Source organism: Martes martes, assembly GCF_963455335.1.
Source record: "Martes martes genome assembly, chromosome: 12".
Lineage (NCBI taxonomy): Eukaryota > Metazoa > Chordata > Mammalia > Carnivora > Mustelidae > Martes > Martes martes.
In genome coordinates, this window is record NC_137900.1 from 5,430,086 (window position 1) to 5,446,038 (window position 15,953).

The 15,953-nt window shown below is 39.5% G+C and overlaps 1 protein-coding gene across 1 annotated transcript; it reads right to left on the reverse strand.

The window, feature by feature from the left end:
- Positions 1 to 3,169: 3,169 nt before the first annotated feature.
- On the reverse strand, positions 3,170 to 15,579 carry CD274 (CD274 molecule; the record flags this gene model as incomplete). Its single annotated transcript, XM_080820759.1, has 6 exons — positions 3,170 to 3,192; positions 4,217 to 4,276; positions 6,160 to 6,267; positions 8,149 to 8,439; positions 14,870 to 15,211; positions 15,528 to 15,579. 6 exons carry the CDS (start codon positions 15,577 to 15,579, stop codon positions 3,170 to 3,172), a joined length of 876 nt encoding a protein of 291 aa, XP_080676885.1.
- Between the last annotated feature and the right edge of the window lie 374 nt (positions 15,580 to 15,953).

The window sequence follows — 15,953 nt, forward strand, 5'->3', positions numbered from 1 at the left end:
AAGAAGGAAAGTTTCCAATACACTCTTTCGAAGAAAAAAAATTTTTTTCAGCATTTTTCATGGCACAGAACTGAGAGTATGCCACATACACAGCAGCCATGAAGTCAAGAACTAGGGAGGTAGCTGCGGATATTCCCAGTAACTTCTTCCATTGGGACATTACACTGGGTGTGGTTTTATAAAGCCTAGAAAACAAGACAGTGGACAGGCTGGTGCACCAAGGAATAAAATAAATAAGAGTATTTTATTAAATTAATGCAGGTGTAAACAGTGACAATTAAAACAGAACTGAATAGCCTCTCCGCCAAGCCATTTAGAGTGAAACACAAGACAAGGGGATAAAGTGCCTTTCAAATCCAACACATAAGAGACATTAACATTTAGGAATGGAGTGAATAGAGTGTACTCTGGTTCACCCAGAATCCTCCCTTACACTTCACACAAAGGATATCGTCATGCAAACAAGGGATGCTGTACAGATGAACATGAACAAAAAGACAACAGAAGGAGTTCTGTCGGAGATTCTGTTTCCTCAGCCTTGACAGGCGGCAAAACAAAGGTTCTCTTTGTCGATAATCCAGGTAAATGGCCAAGAGAGCAGGAATATGCTGGGACCTCCTGGGAGGCATGGGAACCTCAAAGCCTTTGAAATGCAATATCTTAGATCTATGTAGTGACGAGAACTGGTAGGACTCAGGGGTTCGGGCACAGCTCATGGCCTTTTCTAGCACAGGTAGGAGTCAAGGTACATTACTGAAATTTCAGAAAAACAAAACAAAACAAAACAGAACACAACACAACACCCACTCCTGTCATTTTGCGACTACAATATCAAAGTCTAGTTTTTACTCAAAAGAACACAGATAGGAAAAAAACACAAGTTCCAGACATGATTCTGTCATATAGAATTAGTAATAAAGTCAGCCTTTTTAGGACCAGGGTACCCTGGAGAACTCAACAGTCTCACTATGAGAAACACAAAATAAACCAAATCCAAACTCAGTCATAGAGCAATCAGTCAACAATTGCTTGTCGTCCAAACGTCGATGAAGTACGTATTTAGCATGTATTAAGTCTTATAAAAGATACTAACAGGCTATGGAAAAGTTGATCTAGAAATAAATAAGAGATAGTGTCTGGCCTCTGGGAACTTCACATTTGTTCCAACAGTCCCATGAGAAATAATACAGTAAATAAAAATAGCAAAGTGCACAGCAGGTAAATAGTGTGTTACCATTTATGTGAATAAAAATATACCTTTTATATATGTTTCTACATATATTATCGAATATCTTCAGAAGATTACAAGAACAAAAGGCAAGAGTAGCTGCTTCTGGAAAGGAAAACCAGTGGCTAGGAAGATCGGATGAGTGAGGACTTTTTACTGTCTCCTCTTGGACCTTCTGCATTTTGAATCATAGAAAGGTATGAATTCAAATTTTAGCAGCACTTAAATAAAAAAAGAGAGAACTGCTGAACAATAACAACACCATATACATAAACATCAGATTGCATGGCAAAGGCAAATAAATCAAACATAAATATAATGATAGAAAAGGAGCTCAAGAGTTATTTTCCACAATTTAAAAAAATACTGACTTGTCCTCATAAACTAAAATCACTTTGATTGAAATGTATAATGATAGAAAAGGAGCTCAAGAGTTATTTTCCACAATTTAAAAAAATACTGACTTGTCCTCATAAACTAAAATCACTTTGATTGAAATGTATTTTGGGGGCGCCTGGGTGGCTCAGATGGTTAAGTGTCTGTCTTCAGCTGGGGTCGTGATCGAACAGTCCTGGGACTGAGCCCCACGTCGGGATCCCTGCTCAATAGGGAGTCTACTTTCCTCTCTGCCTCTGCCTCTCTCCCCTGTTCATCCTCTCTCTTTCTCTGTCTCCCTCTCTCAAATAAATAAATAAAATATTTTTTAAAATGTATTTTCAACTTCCAAGGAACACCCTGACGGGCTGCCCAGGGCATGCCCTCCCTTAGGGAGCCTTTCTAGTCTCTCCTCTTCACGCCATCTTTGGCCTCCAACACCTTATGTCATGTTACTGCACTAAGCTGTAATAATGAATTTCCTTTTCAGTCTCCCCCGTGATACTATGAGCTCCTAAAAGAGAGGTTCTTTGTCTTGCTCAATTACTGCCTGGCCTAGTGACAGGGGTGCTTCCTAAATGTTTGCTGAATGAATTTCTTAAAGCAAAACACAGCTCTAGACTATATCCTAAAAGGACAGTGAGCGACAGTTGTAGAAATCTGAGATCTGCTATTTACTGACTCAGGCAAGTTACTTTAGCTCTCTGCTCCCTCAGCTGTGAAATGGGTATGATAACAGTGCTTACCACAACATAGCTCTCCTAGGCATTAAATGAGATTCTGTGTGTAGGATGCCACATAGTTGTTAACGCTGACGTTTAAAATGGAACAGATACTGCGGTAACATATCTTACCTTAGGGTCTGAAAATAAGATTATTCGAGTCAACCAAAGTACTGGTGGGTTAAACAAGGTAATATCCTATATAAACCACAGGTCTGCTCTCTATGCTTCCTATGTCCTGGTAGCACCTCATCAATACTACACATTTTACTGAGCAAGCACAACTCACTAAGCAGTAAATTTAGTTTTGTGACAGAATTCTAACTTCTGCTACAGTATATCTTCAAAAGAAATCATTCACGACCACACTCACATGACAAGACTCCAAAGACTCAAAATAAATAAAAATCCCACACTTAAATACTGTTGCAACACTGGGACTCTCAGTCACACAGACGACAAGCAGAGACACTGAGTGAAGGCAAAGGGCACTTCTGCAGGAACTGACCATTAAATCAGGGAATCGCAACCTGTTTTCCTCAGATGAGCAATGGGCGATTTGCACGGGGGCTCATCTTTCAGAAGCGTCCCTTCTCTCTCCCGTAGGCGCCCGTGAGTCTCCCAGTTGTTTTGAAGGACCTTGCAGCCTACCCCCTCTGCTCCTTCTTGCTTTGTTCTCTTCCTCTTCTCTCCCAGCTTCCACAGTTGAGTGCTTGGGCCTGGAAGTCCTGCAGCATCTGCAGCTCGCCTGGCCCATGGCGCTGCTCTGGTCATGCGTCGCTCTGCCAAACTCAAACCACGGCCTGAGAATCCCTGCTTTAAGATCAGGAATTTCAATGCTGGATTATGTCTCTTCAAATTGTATCTCTGGAGACTGATGATGACAGGCATAACTCAAACTTGCTAGATGATAGAACAGATTCGCAATGAGAGAGAGGCAGATCGTATTTATGTACAATTATCTTTATATGATAAAGGGTGACCAACTGTCTGGTTTGCCCAGGTTTGTTCTGGTTTTAAAACTGAGAGTCCCGTGTCCTGAGAAACTCCTTAATTCTGGGCAAAGCAAGAGAGATGGCTGGTCACCCTAGGATTCTCCAAACAACATTCACTATTTAGTTTTATAAAAGAATTGAGTGGAATTGACCACATAATGAAACCTGCCTGGGCTCATCCAAATTACTTAGATTACTTTAAATTAGGGCTTGTTGTGAAGTTTGGTCTCTAATTGCATGAAAAAGAATTAGAAATTTTAATAGAACTTTCTTCAGTCAGCTGGGTGAGGTCTTTCTGATGTTTTATAAATGGAAATATTTATGGTAAAATGAATTTAAATGGATAGGTTAAGAGTAAAGTTCTATGGTCAGGCTAGTGGGTTCCAGGTATGTTCTTGGGCAATTTGATATTTTTCTTGACCCTCTGTTTTCTCTACTATAAAACAGGAAATATCCTAGTATTTATCTCTTTGATTTTGTGGGGGGAGATTAAACAAGGCAATGTATATGAAGTAGTTAGCACAGTGTCTGCTGCTCAAGATATCTAACTATCTATCTATCATCTATCTATCTATCTTACTCACCCACTTAAGTCAACTTGGTCCCCTTTTGCAGGGAGGTGTTAGGATGCAGAGCTATAAATCTAGCAGAGAGAAGCTGCCTCCTCCCCCATCCCCAAAGCCGCTCACCTGTCTACACTCCAGGGCTATCCCTACATCTCCTCGGGCTATGGGAAGAGTTCTTGTGTGAGTTGTGAGGTAAAGAGGAGCCAGCAGTTCCAACAGCCAGCATTCTTTAAAGTGAGGAGAGATTATGGCTTATAGCTTTCTCCTTGTTATTACTTTAATTTTTGTTTCTTTTTCTTTCAACTTTCTAACCCCTGCTAATATTCTTACCATTTTGTTTCTTTGAGTTCCTGTCTTGCGTGACACATTTTTCCACATCCATCATTTTCCCTTGAGAGAGAGAGAGAAAAAAAAGTCATTTCTATTCCCTTGTAACACAATCCTACATCCCACATAGTGACTCAAATTTCAATTCCAAATTCCTATGAAACACTTTTAATCCCCTAGGAAATCTGGTAGACTTCTGAATTTATTCCATGGGTTTCAACGCCTGAGGTCAATTCAACAGTTTAGGGCATATGCTTTTGGTCCTACATTTATTTTTAAAGTTTATTTATTTTTTTTAGTAATCTCTACAGCTGACGGAGGGCTCAAAGTCACAACCCCAAGACCAAGAGTTGCATGGCCTTCTGACTGAGCCAGGCAGGTGCCTGCTCCTAGATTTTCTTTAGGAGGATATACTTTAATTCTCTATCCTTCCCTCAAAGATAGACAACACACTGAGACACTTTATTATACATTAGTTTTCTAGCCACTCCTAATGATGACTATTTACTTTCCATGGGGAAATATTCAAAATGCAAATTGGCAAGAGTCACTTCCTTGGACTAATCTACTCCATCTCAAGATCATCATGTCATTGGACCTTGAGCCTTCTATTCTGGATAATTGTCTCAGTTCTGTTAAATACCTATTCTTTAGAAATAGCTGACCTCCACTAAATTACACCACTTTCCCAGATCCACCCATCCTCTTAAGCGGCTGTGGGGAACTTTTCAACCACCACTGGAATTCCCTTCCATCTTCCACTTCCCTATTTGACTTCAAATAACTCTATACACAGATCATCATTGGATCCCCTGGTATACTTCTCAAAGTACTGGGGAAATGTCTACTTCAAATCATCTTAAAATGAGAGGAAATTATTTGAATAGACTCATTTTCCTGTGTTTTAATTGTTCCCATGGGCAAATTGAGAAATAAACACATGCAAATTATTTTGAAAACTGTATAATACCCTCAGCCAGAAATCTTGTAAAATACTCTATGGTAAAAGCATCACCGTTCTACAGAAAAAAAAACTATTTTTATTTCTTAGTGTGCCCAGAAACGAGCTCAATATAATAGTGCAACTAATGGGGTGCCTGAGTGGCTCAGTGGGTTAAGCCTCTGCCTTTGGCTCAGGTCATGATCAGGGTCCTGGGATCGAGTGCCACATCGGGCTCTCTGCTAGGCGGGGAGCCTGCTTCCTTCTTTCTCTCTCTGCCTGCCTCTCTGGCTACTTGTGATCTCTCTCTCTGTCAAATAAATAAAATCTTAAAAAAAAATAGTACAACTAATGTAAGACTCAAATTCAACCCAAGCTGACAAGCATTTTAGCTTTTCCTCCCTTACTCTAAGTCTGGGGTTATTTGCATGATGCAAAGAAACTGTATGATGCTTGGTCTCCTTCACCCTCTGTACATACCATTCTCCCACCTCTCACCCCCATACACATGATCTTCACCCAGCAATCCTGCACGGCTTTACTGTCATTGCTATTGAACAATGGAATGTGTTTGTGCCACCTTGCAAAGGCAAATCAGGTTTCCCTGCAGCTATGGTCCAACTGTCACCCCCTTGGAAATGCTACTACAAGTGTTCACTGCCACCTTCCAATGTAAGCAATGCTGCAGGACAGTGAAATGAACAGGACTGTAGTAAGAGATGACACAGTTTCACATGGTAGCATAGCTGAAACCCACTTTGCATAACCGAAAGCAGCTCCTAGAAGAGAATGCTAGTAAGAAGGCAGCATTTTATAAATCCATGTTTCCTAATTGGGCCATCACTAGCATTCTGGGTAGGAGAGTTCCCTGTTACATGGGACTGAGCTGCATGTTACAGAAGGTTGAGCATCTCTGGCTCTGCCTATAAGTGCCACCTTGACAACAGGAGCTGCCCCATACATTTCCCCATATGCACAGTGGAGACCACTGCAATAAAGGAGATACCATTTCTCTTTAGACAGAAAATGACTGCCAGGGTTACACCAAGAAACACCAGGACAGCTCCCAGAACCATGAAGTGAGTCCTCTCATTTGGTGGAACTGGAAGTGGTTCTGAAAAACAAAAGAATCCGAAAAGAAAGTGAAGATGAAATTTTGATGGGAAGAGGTTAAGAGAAGAATCATCCTTGAAGTTGAATTTCGGTTAGCTTTGGGTTACAAACAGTTCCTGACCAGTGAGTGGCTGGAATGGTGAGATACCGCTGATAGGAAAATGGGCGCTGCACAGAAGAGTGGAAGCGCCCAGGCTTTGGACAGATGGGCCTGCGGTTACATTCTGCTGCCACTCACTAGCTTTGAGATCTCAGGCAAATCCTTTCGCCTGCCTACAAAATGGAAATGATAATAAATTTATTGTGAGGCCAATGTTTGTGAAGAGCTCAGGACTAAATGTGAGACTCAGTGACCTCCCTTGCATTCTTTTACCTAGAAGCTAGCGCCTGTTGTACATGGTAAAGATGGAACAAGAAGGCCAACTGGCACTGCCCAAGAGCTTCTGCCTCCTCATGTGTGTGGCCACGGGTGAGAGCCGTTGCTCACTGTCTTTTCTTTCTCGGTTTGAACATCTTGGGACATCTGATCCTGGGTACTTCCCACCAGTCTGTCTGTGGGTCCATGAAGGAAGAAAAGGGTTCCCTGGCACATGATATTCAGAGACTGCTAACTGTCCTTCCATTAGTCATGATCCCTAACGACCTCATTCAAGCTTTAAAGCCACAACAGTGGTCAACCTTTCTCTAGTAGCTTACGGTTTACAAAGCCTGTTTATTATCTATTTTGATATCAAAGTAAATTCAGTTAGTCATGCAATATAAAAAAAAAAAAATCCTTGGTGATAGATGAGGAAACAGACCCCAGGCATTTCGGTGAATTACCCTAAGTCTCCCCTCAGATAAGTTGTCATAAAGCAACTTCTAAATGGCAGGAACCCACAAATGCAGCCCCTACCAAAGTGACTCATAACCCAGTAAGAGCATCTTTAAGCTTCTCAACTTCTTTTCCCCCTCTTTTCATTCATGGGACAATCTTCTATTGCCCTTTCCTATTGGTTGAATTTTCCACCTGAGTTCTTTGATGTTTTTTCTGAAGTAGCTGAAGCTAAACTGGCAACATCTACTAGAAGTGGGGGGCATTGAGAAGTGCTTCTCAGAACACCCCTGGGTTCATGTTAACATCATGCTCTCCTGCTCCACTTTCTCCAAAGGTCTCAGCCTCTCATCAGACTCTGCATCCCACCGTACCCACTCCTATAGGGTATTAAGAAAAAAAAAAATAATTGAGTCTGTGCTGGGAAGAGCCTCAAATCATATTCATACACTGTAGCTCACTCATCCCTACAGTAACCTTGCCCAATAGTTTATAACTTTTATAACTGTTATAATTAGGGAAAGTGAAACATGCAGAGTTGAGCAGCTTAGGCAGGGACCACAACCTTGTATCTCATGCTCTAAGCAGACAGACTGCTTTATGTTGAAATGCCGTAGACTATCTTGGGGGTGGGGTGGATGGATGCGGTATGTTCCACTTGCTGGCTATCATAGGAACCCTGGAAAGAAAGGAGCAGCTCTGATGTGCTGGGATCTGGATTCCTGTGACACTGCGTGAGCTGCCCCCAGATCCCTTAGCCACAAAAGCATTTTTTACATGGGATGGGATTGCCTTACCTGTTTCTTATCTGTTTAAGTGTGAACAGTGTCTTACTCTTCTATGAGCCCCTGATGCCTGGCACATAGGGCATATTCAGTAAATATTTGCTGAATGTTTATTAAACAACATGACTTGGATGAATGGAGATGAGGAAGTTTTTTGTAAGTATAGTGTTATACATGCATTCACTTATTTAATGAATGGTGGATGCCTACAATGAAAAGGCATCATGCTAGAGGCCAAAGGACAGCAGGAGGTACATTTGAATTGAGATATTCAGAATATTACCTGGGATGACCAACTTAGCAGTATTGTTTCTGTCTTCCTCAGGAACTGATCTTCGAAAAGTGCAATAGAAAATCTCATTAGCTGTTGTGTTGATTCTCAGCGTGCTGGTCACATTGAAAAGCTTCTCTTCCCCGTTGGAATTAGTGATGGTGGTTTTGCCACTCAGGACTTGATGGTCGCTGCTTGTCCATATGACTTCAGCCTCAGGGTAACCCTCAGCCTGACACATTAGTTCGTGTTCAGAGGTGACAGGATCCACAGAAATTCTTTGGTTGATTCTGCGGTATGGGGCTAGGTCATGAGCAAAAAGAAGTCAGGGCTTTCACTTAGGACAAAACTAGACACGTGGGTTGGTGTCAACTACATTAGGAAAAGTATCAATTCAGGCAGGTTCTCAGAGAAATAAGCTTGATGTTCAGATGTTTCAGCAGTGAGAAACGCTTACTAGTCCTGCTTCAGCTCGCCCACTCATAGCTGGGCTATGTTTTAGCTCAAAGGAACAACTACCTTGCTACAAAAATCATATTGCTATTTTTATTAGCTCCAAGCAAATGCAGATTAAAGAGAATTGTCATCTTTAAACCAGTAGTCTTTTTATCCAAATTTAAAATATGTCTTTCCATTTACTCAAGTCTTTGTATCTTTCTCATAAAGCTTTATAGTTTTTACATAGGGCCAGCCCTTTTCTTCTTAACTTTACTTCCTGGACATTTCCTTTTTGTTGTTGTAATTCTGTCTTGGTAACATGAACCTCTCCAGCTGACCAGCATGGTTGTCTTAGACTTTATTTAATAAACAGAAAATCTGATTTTCATGTGCCATTCACTCTTCCAACTATGGGTCAAGGATCAGAAATTAGGCATGAAAACAGTATGATATTATTATAGAAACTATTACGTGTTCCTGGATAACACTTTTTAAAGTTTAAACTTATTTTCTACTTCAAAATAGTTTTAGATTTACAGAAAAGTGGCAAAGATAGCACAGAGCCCCCACCTACCTATAACCCAATTCCCCCTACTGTTAACACCTTATATTACCATGGTGCATTTGTCATAACTAAGGAACCAATGTTAGTACATCACTATTAGCTGAACTTCACACTTTATTCCATTTCACTAGTTTTCCCCTAATGTCCTTTTTCTATTCTAGGATCTCATGCAGAATACCACATTTATGATACTTATTTTTTGAACTTTTTTATGCTAGCTATTTGAGTAAATCATTTAAATAATTATTATACTCAAGAAAGAAAGTTTAAATTTTAGGTCACTGATTAAAATTTAGCTCATTGCTTTGGGGGACCCTTTTAGGATTAAGATACCAAGTGTACTATTTTAGTAGATCATTTAATGCATTTACATCACCTAAGATCTTCATTCGTGTTTATTCATTACAAGCATGGTAATGTATCATTATTCTGTTCATATAATCTTTATTCTACTCCTAATACTTTAATGTAACCACCAGTGGTCCACACAGAGCCTTGACTCTCCATTCCTTTACCAAAGGTATAACAATGGCTTTGTGATAAGATCTATTTATAGGGATTTAATACAAAACAGCCAGAATCAAAGAAGACTGAAATAATGATGTGATGTTTTTACGGTCTTAATTCAATGAAATCACCAATAGAAGCACTGGAAAGCAACATAACTATAATTTCAAAATACATAAATAATGGTTCTCATGAGTACTTGAGTCCTCAACCTTGTATCTGTTATGTTCAAGAATCCTTCAAAAAACTAAATCCACTGATTATACTTCCTGAAATAGTATTACCATAACAGAGTCTAGTTCACACAGCACAGGGCTTGATTTCTGGGCAATTTAGCTTACAAGACTAAAATCACAGATAATGGTGAAGTACTAAAGGTAAAATGTTAGCTTTTTTAATCTTATCATTTTTAACAGAATAATAAAGGAGAATGTTGTTTTATGCCTAAGCATATGTATAAATGTGATATGCTTCTCAGGGTCCAATAAATGAGTGGAGTTGTTCTACTCATTGGTTAGATATCCACTATTCTAGTCTCTAAAGTAGGATGCATGTGTTGCGATACAGGAAGAAAATATTAGAACTTCCACTTACATATAAATTTCTATCATAATAATTAAGAAATAATCTAAGCTCAATCAACTTTACTAATTGACACTGGGCCTCACTTTGTATGCCACATGAGGGTCTTACGGGAAGAGGGAAGTTTTGTAGACAATGCTCTTATGAACACTGGGGTGCATGTAACCCTTTGGGTTAGTATTTTTGTATCCTTTGGGTAAATGCCTAGCAGTGTAATTGCTGGATCATAGGGTAGTTCTATTTTCACCTTTTTGAGGAACCTTCATACTGTTTTCCTACAATATCCAAATTATGGAAACAACCCATCTGTCCATTGACTGATGAATGGATAAAGAAAATATGGAATGTATGTGTATATATAAACACACACACACACACACACACACACAAACACACACAGTAATATTACTCAGTCATAAAAAAGAATGAGCTCTTTTTTTATTTGCAATGATGTGGATGGAGCTACAGAGTAAAATACTAAGTGAAATAGTAAAAAAAAAAAAAAAAAGACAAATATTATATGATTTCATACATACTGGAATTTAAGAAACAAAACAAATACGTGTAGGGGAAAAAAGAGAGAGAGAAGGCAAACCAAGAAACAGACTCTTAACTGTAGAGAACAAACTGATGGTTACCAGTGGGTGGAGGGATGGGTTAAATAGGTGATGCAGATTAAGAAGGGCACTTGTGATGAGCACTCATTGTTTTATGAAGTGCTGAATCCCTAAACTGTACACTTGAAACTAAAAACAAAAACCAATACTCAAGCTTTTCAAGACCATCCACCTTTGTTAACAATGAATTTCACCTTAAACTATTAGCTAATGACAGTGAATCATCATAATTAGCAAGGCATTAAAATAAGATTACATTTTTATTTCATTCTTTAAAAATTTCTGTCTTTATACATTTAGAGAATGTACAATACATTAGGTTGAACCATATGAAGTTAGTGATGTTCAACTTCTTTTATCTTTTATTTTATTTTATTTTAAATTTATTTATTTGACAGACAGAGATCACAAGTAGGCAGAGAGGCAGACAGAGAGAGAGGGGGAAGCAGGCTCCCCGCTGAGCAGAGAGCCCGATGCGGGGCTCGATCCCAGGACCCTGGGATCATGACCTGAGCCGAAAGCAGAGGCTTTAACCCACTGAGCCACCCAGGTGCCCCTTCTTTTATCTTCTAAAAATGTCAATTTCTTATGCTATATCCTTTACATTAGCATAAGTATATCCTTTCTAACTGTATACACACACAAACACACATATTAGCTAACATGCTTTACTGATGGAGTACATTATCAAAAACATACGCAGACTCCTGGTTTACTAGACATAGAGCGCACATGTGCTAATCCAATGGTCACATCAAGACCAAGAATAGCTCACTGTAGTTTTGAAGTCAATATACCACTTCATACACACTCTGGAGGTATAAATACGGGGAGTAAAATCTGGTTGTTAGGGACACATACTTCAGAACCAGATTACGTGAGTTCAAAACCTGCCTTTACCACTTACTGGCTGAGTGAAGTTGGGTACATTACTTAACTTCTTTGGGCTTCAATTTACTCCTCCATAAAATGAGAATAACAGCACACACATCATTGAATCTAAGATGCCGTCTATGAAAGACACACTTAGATACGGAGACAGTAAAATGTGAAAACATACATCTTAGACATAATGGAGCCCCTACCCCATAGAGTCGTTTGAGGATTAAATGAGTTAGTATAGACAAAATGGTTAGGACAGGGCCTGGCACATAACAAGTACTACATGAGTGTTAATCTCCACTATGGTAAGTACTAGAGCTGCTCCCCCTCCCCTTCTTACTACTACCATTGAAATGTACTCATGTAACAGTCTTCAGAAAGAACCGGCAGTGCCTCATGAACAGACTTGGAAATAAGTTTTCACATCTTCAAACCTCTTCATGTTTCAAAACTTTTAGCCCTATCCTACTTGAGGAAATATTTCATTCATTCAACAAATATTTTTTGTGTGCTCTTGTCAAACTCCTCTTGCACGCCAATTCCTAAGGATTGAGCAGTGAATAAAACAGACCCAAATCTCTGGCTTTGTGGAGTACACATTCAAGAAAGAGGAGAGCGATAATAACACAGGTGCATTTTTATGTGTTATATGAGGATGAACAGGTTATGTGATACATTAGATGGGGAAAAATACTATAGAAAAAAATCTAAAGGCTGGCTGGTGAACTGGGGAGTGATGGGGTTGGTGGGGAATGATAGCAGTTAATCCTTCGTTCATATGAACAAATTAGCCTCATCAGGATAACTATGCAAAAATTTTGTTCTTTCAGTTGTCTGATCCCATTTAAGTTCCTTAAAGTATGAGTGGGTGTTTCATTTTCCTTGTTATTAGGTTCAATGTTTAAGGGAAAACAGCATTCTTAATTGAAAGTCAAATGCCTGAGAGTATGATATTTAAACTGATAAGCATGAAAGGGACAGAGTGATAACAATAATTGAGTTAATCCAAAACTAAAGTCTTAACACATTTCAGTTTTGAAATGCTTCACCTATAAAATCCCATGGTGAGTAAACTCCCTGTGGGGAAGCAGTGTTACCACATATTTGCAGTGATGGGAAGAGAAGTGTTACTGTGAAATCATTTGCATACAGAGGTGACTCAGGAATTGTACTTCCTTGAGTTGTGAAGTTCATGCAAGAAGGCTGTTTCCATTGGTGACACTGCCCCAATGCAAGTGAAGCTTGGTGGCTGGCTTATTCTCAGTGTAGCTCAACTCAACACCCAAGACCCCTGTTTGCAAATGACCACAGGATGGACTGGGACTAGGATGCCAATTAAGTAATTTATAATATAAAACGGAATGGACAAAACAAATCAGATCGTCAAATCTGGCTGGTCATCTGCTTTGCTCTATCAGGAACCCCTTCTTGGAAAATCCTTCAGTGCCAAAGGTTTCCTACTGTGTTGAGCCGTAACGAAGGACATCACAGATCAACAAAGGATATTAGAGAGACCAGAGTACCTGAAAGAACACTCTTCCTTGTTACAGGACAGCTGTACCACTCTGCATACTCCCCAAAGGTTGATGAGAGACCCTCTCTTCTGGAAGCGGAAACTTACGCTCTATACTTCCTTGCACCTGATGGCCATGCTTATGGTCTTCCTCCCCAGCCCAGATCCAGCAATGTTGGCTGTTCATGGGACTAAGCATCAACACTTTCTTCAATGTTATGAAACACAGTCAGTGTGTAATATATGCTGATGAGCTGAAGAAAAGTTGAAAATCCCAACCTGGGATCCCACCAGCTTGCTTTCATAAATATCACTGTTCTGGAGAAGTATATGGCAAAATAAAATGAAAATTAAATCTACTTCCCAAGACAAGGGACATCTTGACCACAGTAGCATTAATTGATCCAGAATCAGAAACCCAGTAATGTGCCATAAAAATAGATGCAATTCTCCCAGTTGCTGTATTATTTGGACTGAGTTTACAATGATCATTTATCCCTTTATGATGAATGTAAACTTCTTCTACTTGTAATACTGACCTTCAGATTGAAGGTAGGTAGACCAGGAATAGAAAGAACAAGGAGTAATGACTGGATTCTTGTCACACACTAAAAGGTCATCATGTAAACCAAAGAAGCTGGCAGATAATCTCAGAACTGTGACTAGAGAGGGCAGATACTAGCTCAGTACCAGAAAATAATTTCAAAAGGCTATGGAAGGGAGGTCCAAGTGACCGGGTGTCATTGTGGAAAGTATGTGAGCAGAAGGTCCCCTAGGGGGATTTCTGTTCTTCGGGAGTTTGGATTAGCTGCTCTTACTTGGGATCCTTTCATCTCTCAATTCTATGAATCTTAACAGTGAAAGTAGAGGGGATCAGCTAAGGTGTTTTCCTTTTCTTATCTAGTGGCAACACAAAATTTTGAATGCAGGTGACCTGATGACATATTTGTGGGTCAGTACCCGGGAATTTGACACTCACAGTTCCTCTACAACACTCCAAGATAACAGCAGTGTAGACTTTCAAGATGAATATATGCCCAGTGACCATAGTTTATAGTGTCTCTAAAGAATAGTTTCCTTTATGTTTGGTATTATTTTTTGCCTTTATAGATTGACTTCAAGTCTTTTTGAATGTGAACCTCACAGTGGGGTTTGTTTTTATTAATTTGGAGTTGACATAGAGAGGTAGAAAGGAAGGAAAATGATGGCAGACTTAATAAATTTAAAAAAATCATAGCTGAATAAAAAAATTTCCTGGCAGGACACAGAAACAGTGGCTACTATCTTGACATGCCATGGAAGATGGCAGTGAAGGGAGGACCCTTTTGTAATTCATGTTATTCCCTTCCACAGTGTCTGAATGGTTTGCAAGTACATGTATCATAATAATAAAAACGTAAAGACCAGGAATTTATTTTTAGGAGAACTGAACATACTGTGGAACATGCCCCTACCATGTCTGGCTCTGGATCTCCAGGGACTGCCAAAGAGGACGTGTTTGAGAAATGCTCATTGGAGGAGCGTGTGAATGAATGAATGAGCAGATTGCCACTGTGGAGAGCAAGGTGGATCTCCAAGAGGGAAAAGTGCTTATAAAGATTGGGCCTCTTCACCTGTATGCATCCTTACCATGAACTTTCAAAGTAATCCGCTTGTAGTCAGCACCGCCATAGCCAATCAAACAGCAGTAAACCCCCGCATCCTGCAACTTCACGTCTGTGATGTGAAGCGCCGCCTTCCCCATGAAGAGCTGGTCCTTCAGCAGCCGGGCCCTCTGGCTGTAGCTGCGGTGCTGAACTTGCAGGTCTTCTTTCCCGTTCACAAACTGAATAATTTTCTTATCCTCCATTTCCCAGTAGACGATTAGTGCAAGCAGGTTTAACTGTTTTTCTATTGGGAATTTGCACTCCATGGTCACATTGCCGCCGTACTCCACCACATACAGTTCCTTGGAAACTGTGATCGTAAATGCTGTAGAGAAAGACAACCAATTTTCAGAAGATGGCAAACTCCTCAAAAAATTTACAGATAGTTTCAGTAATTATCCCTGGGAAAAGGATAACAGGTAATAGATAAATAGATAATGGGTTAATTTTCCTTCTTTCAGTTTGACCATACTGCCTATATCTTTGTCCAATACAATGGGTTTATGAGCTACAGAAAGAAAAACAGAATGTTCTTCCTACGAAAAAAAAAATTACATTCATCTTAAATAATTATTATAGTTTTTAACTTATGGTTAAAATATTTAAAATATAGAACGTAATGAAAGGATTTGGTGTCTTACCTTTCAGCAAATGGCAGTGGGCCATGAATGCAAAGACACTAAATATCCTCATTTTTCTGGAGTGACCTAATTATGGAAAATACAAAAACAAAGATGCTCGATTCAATAATTGAGCACCCAGACATTATGGGTCCTGGCAGTTCTAAATACATAGCCTTCAGATAACCAAAAAAATGACTGATTTGTAAGTGTGAAAATGCAGCATGGAATTTAGAAGTTTAATACCTTTACTTAATATCCCACAGTCCTATAAAGCCAAATGGAAAAAAGTTACGGTGATGAGAATCTTTAAATGTAATTACAAGGCCTGAAAAAAACTTATAATGAACACTCGAAACAGGCTAAGAAGAAAATATTATACTAAAATCCTCTCAACTATTTCATGTTTTTTTCTGTAGTACAACATATCTAGAAATCCAAACCTGC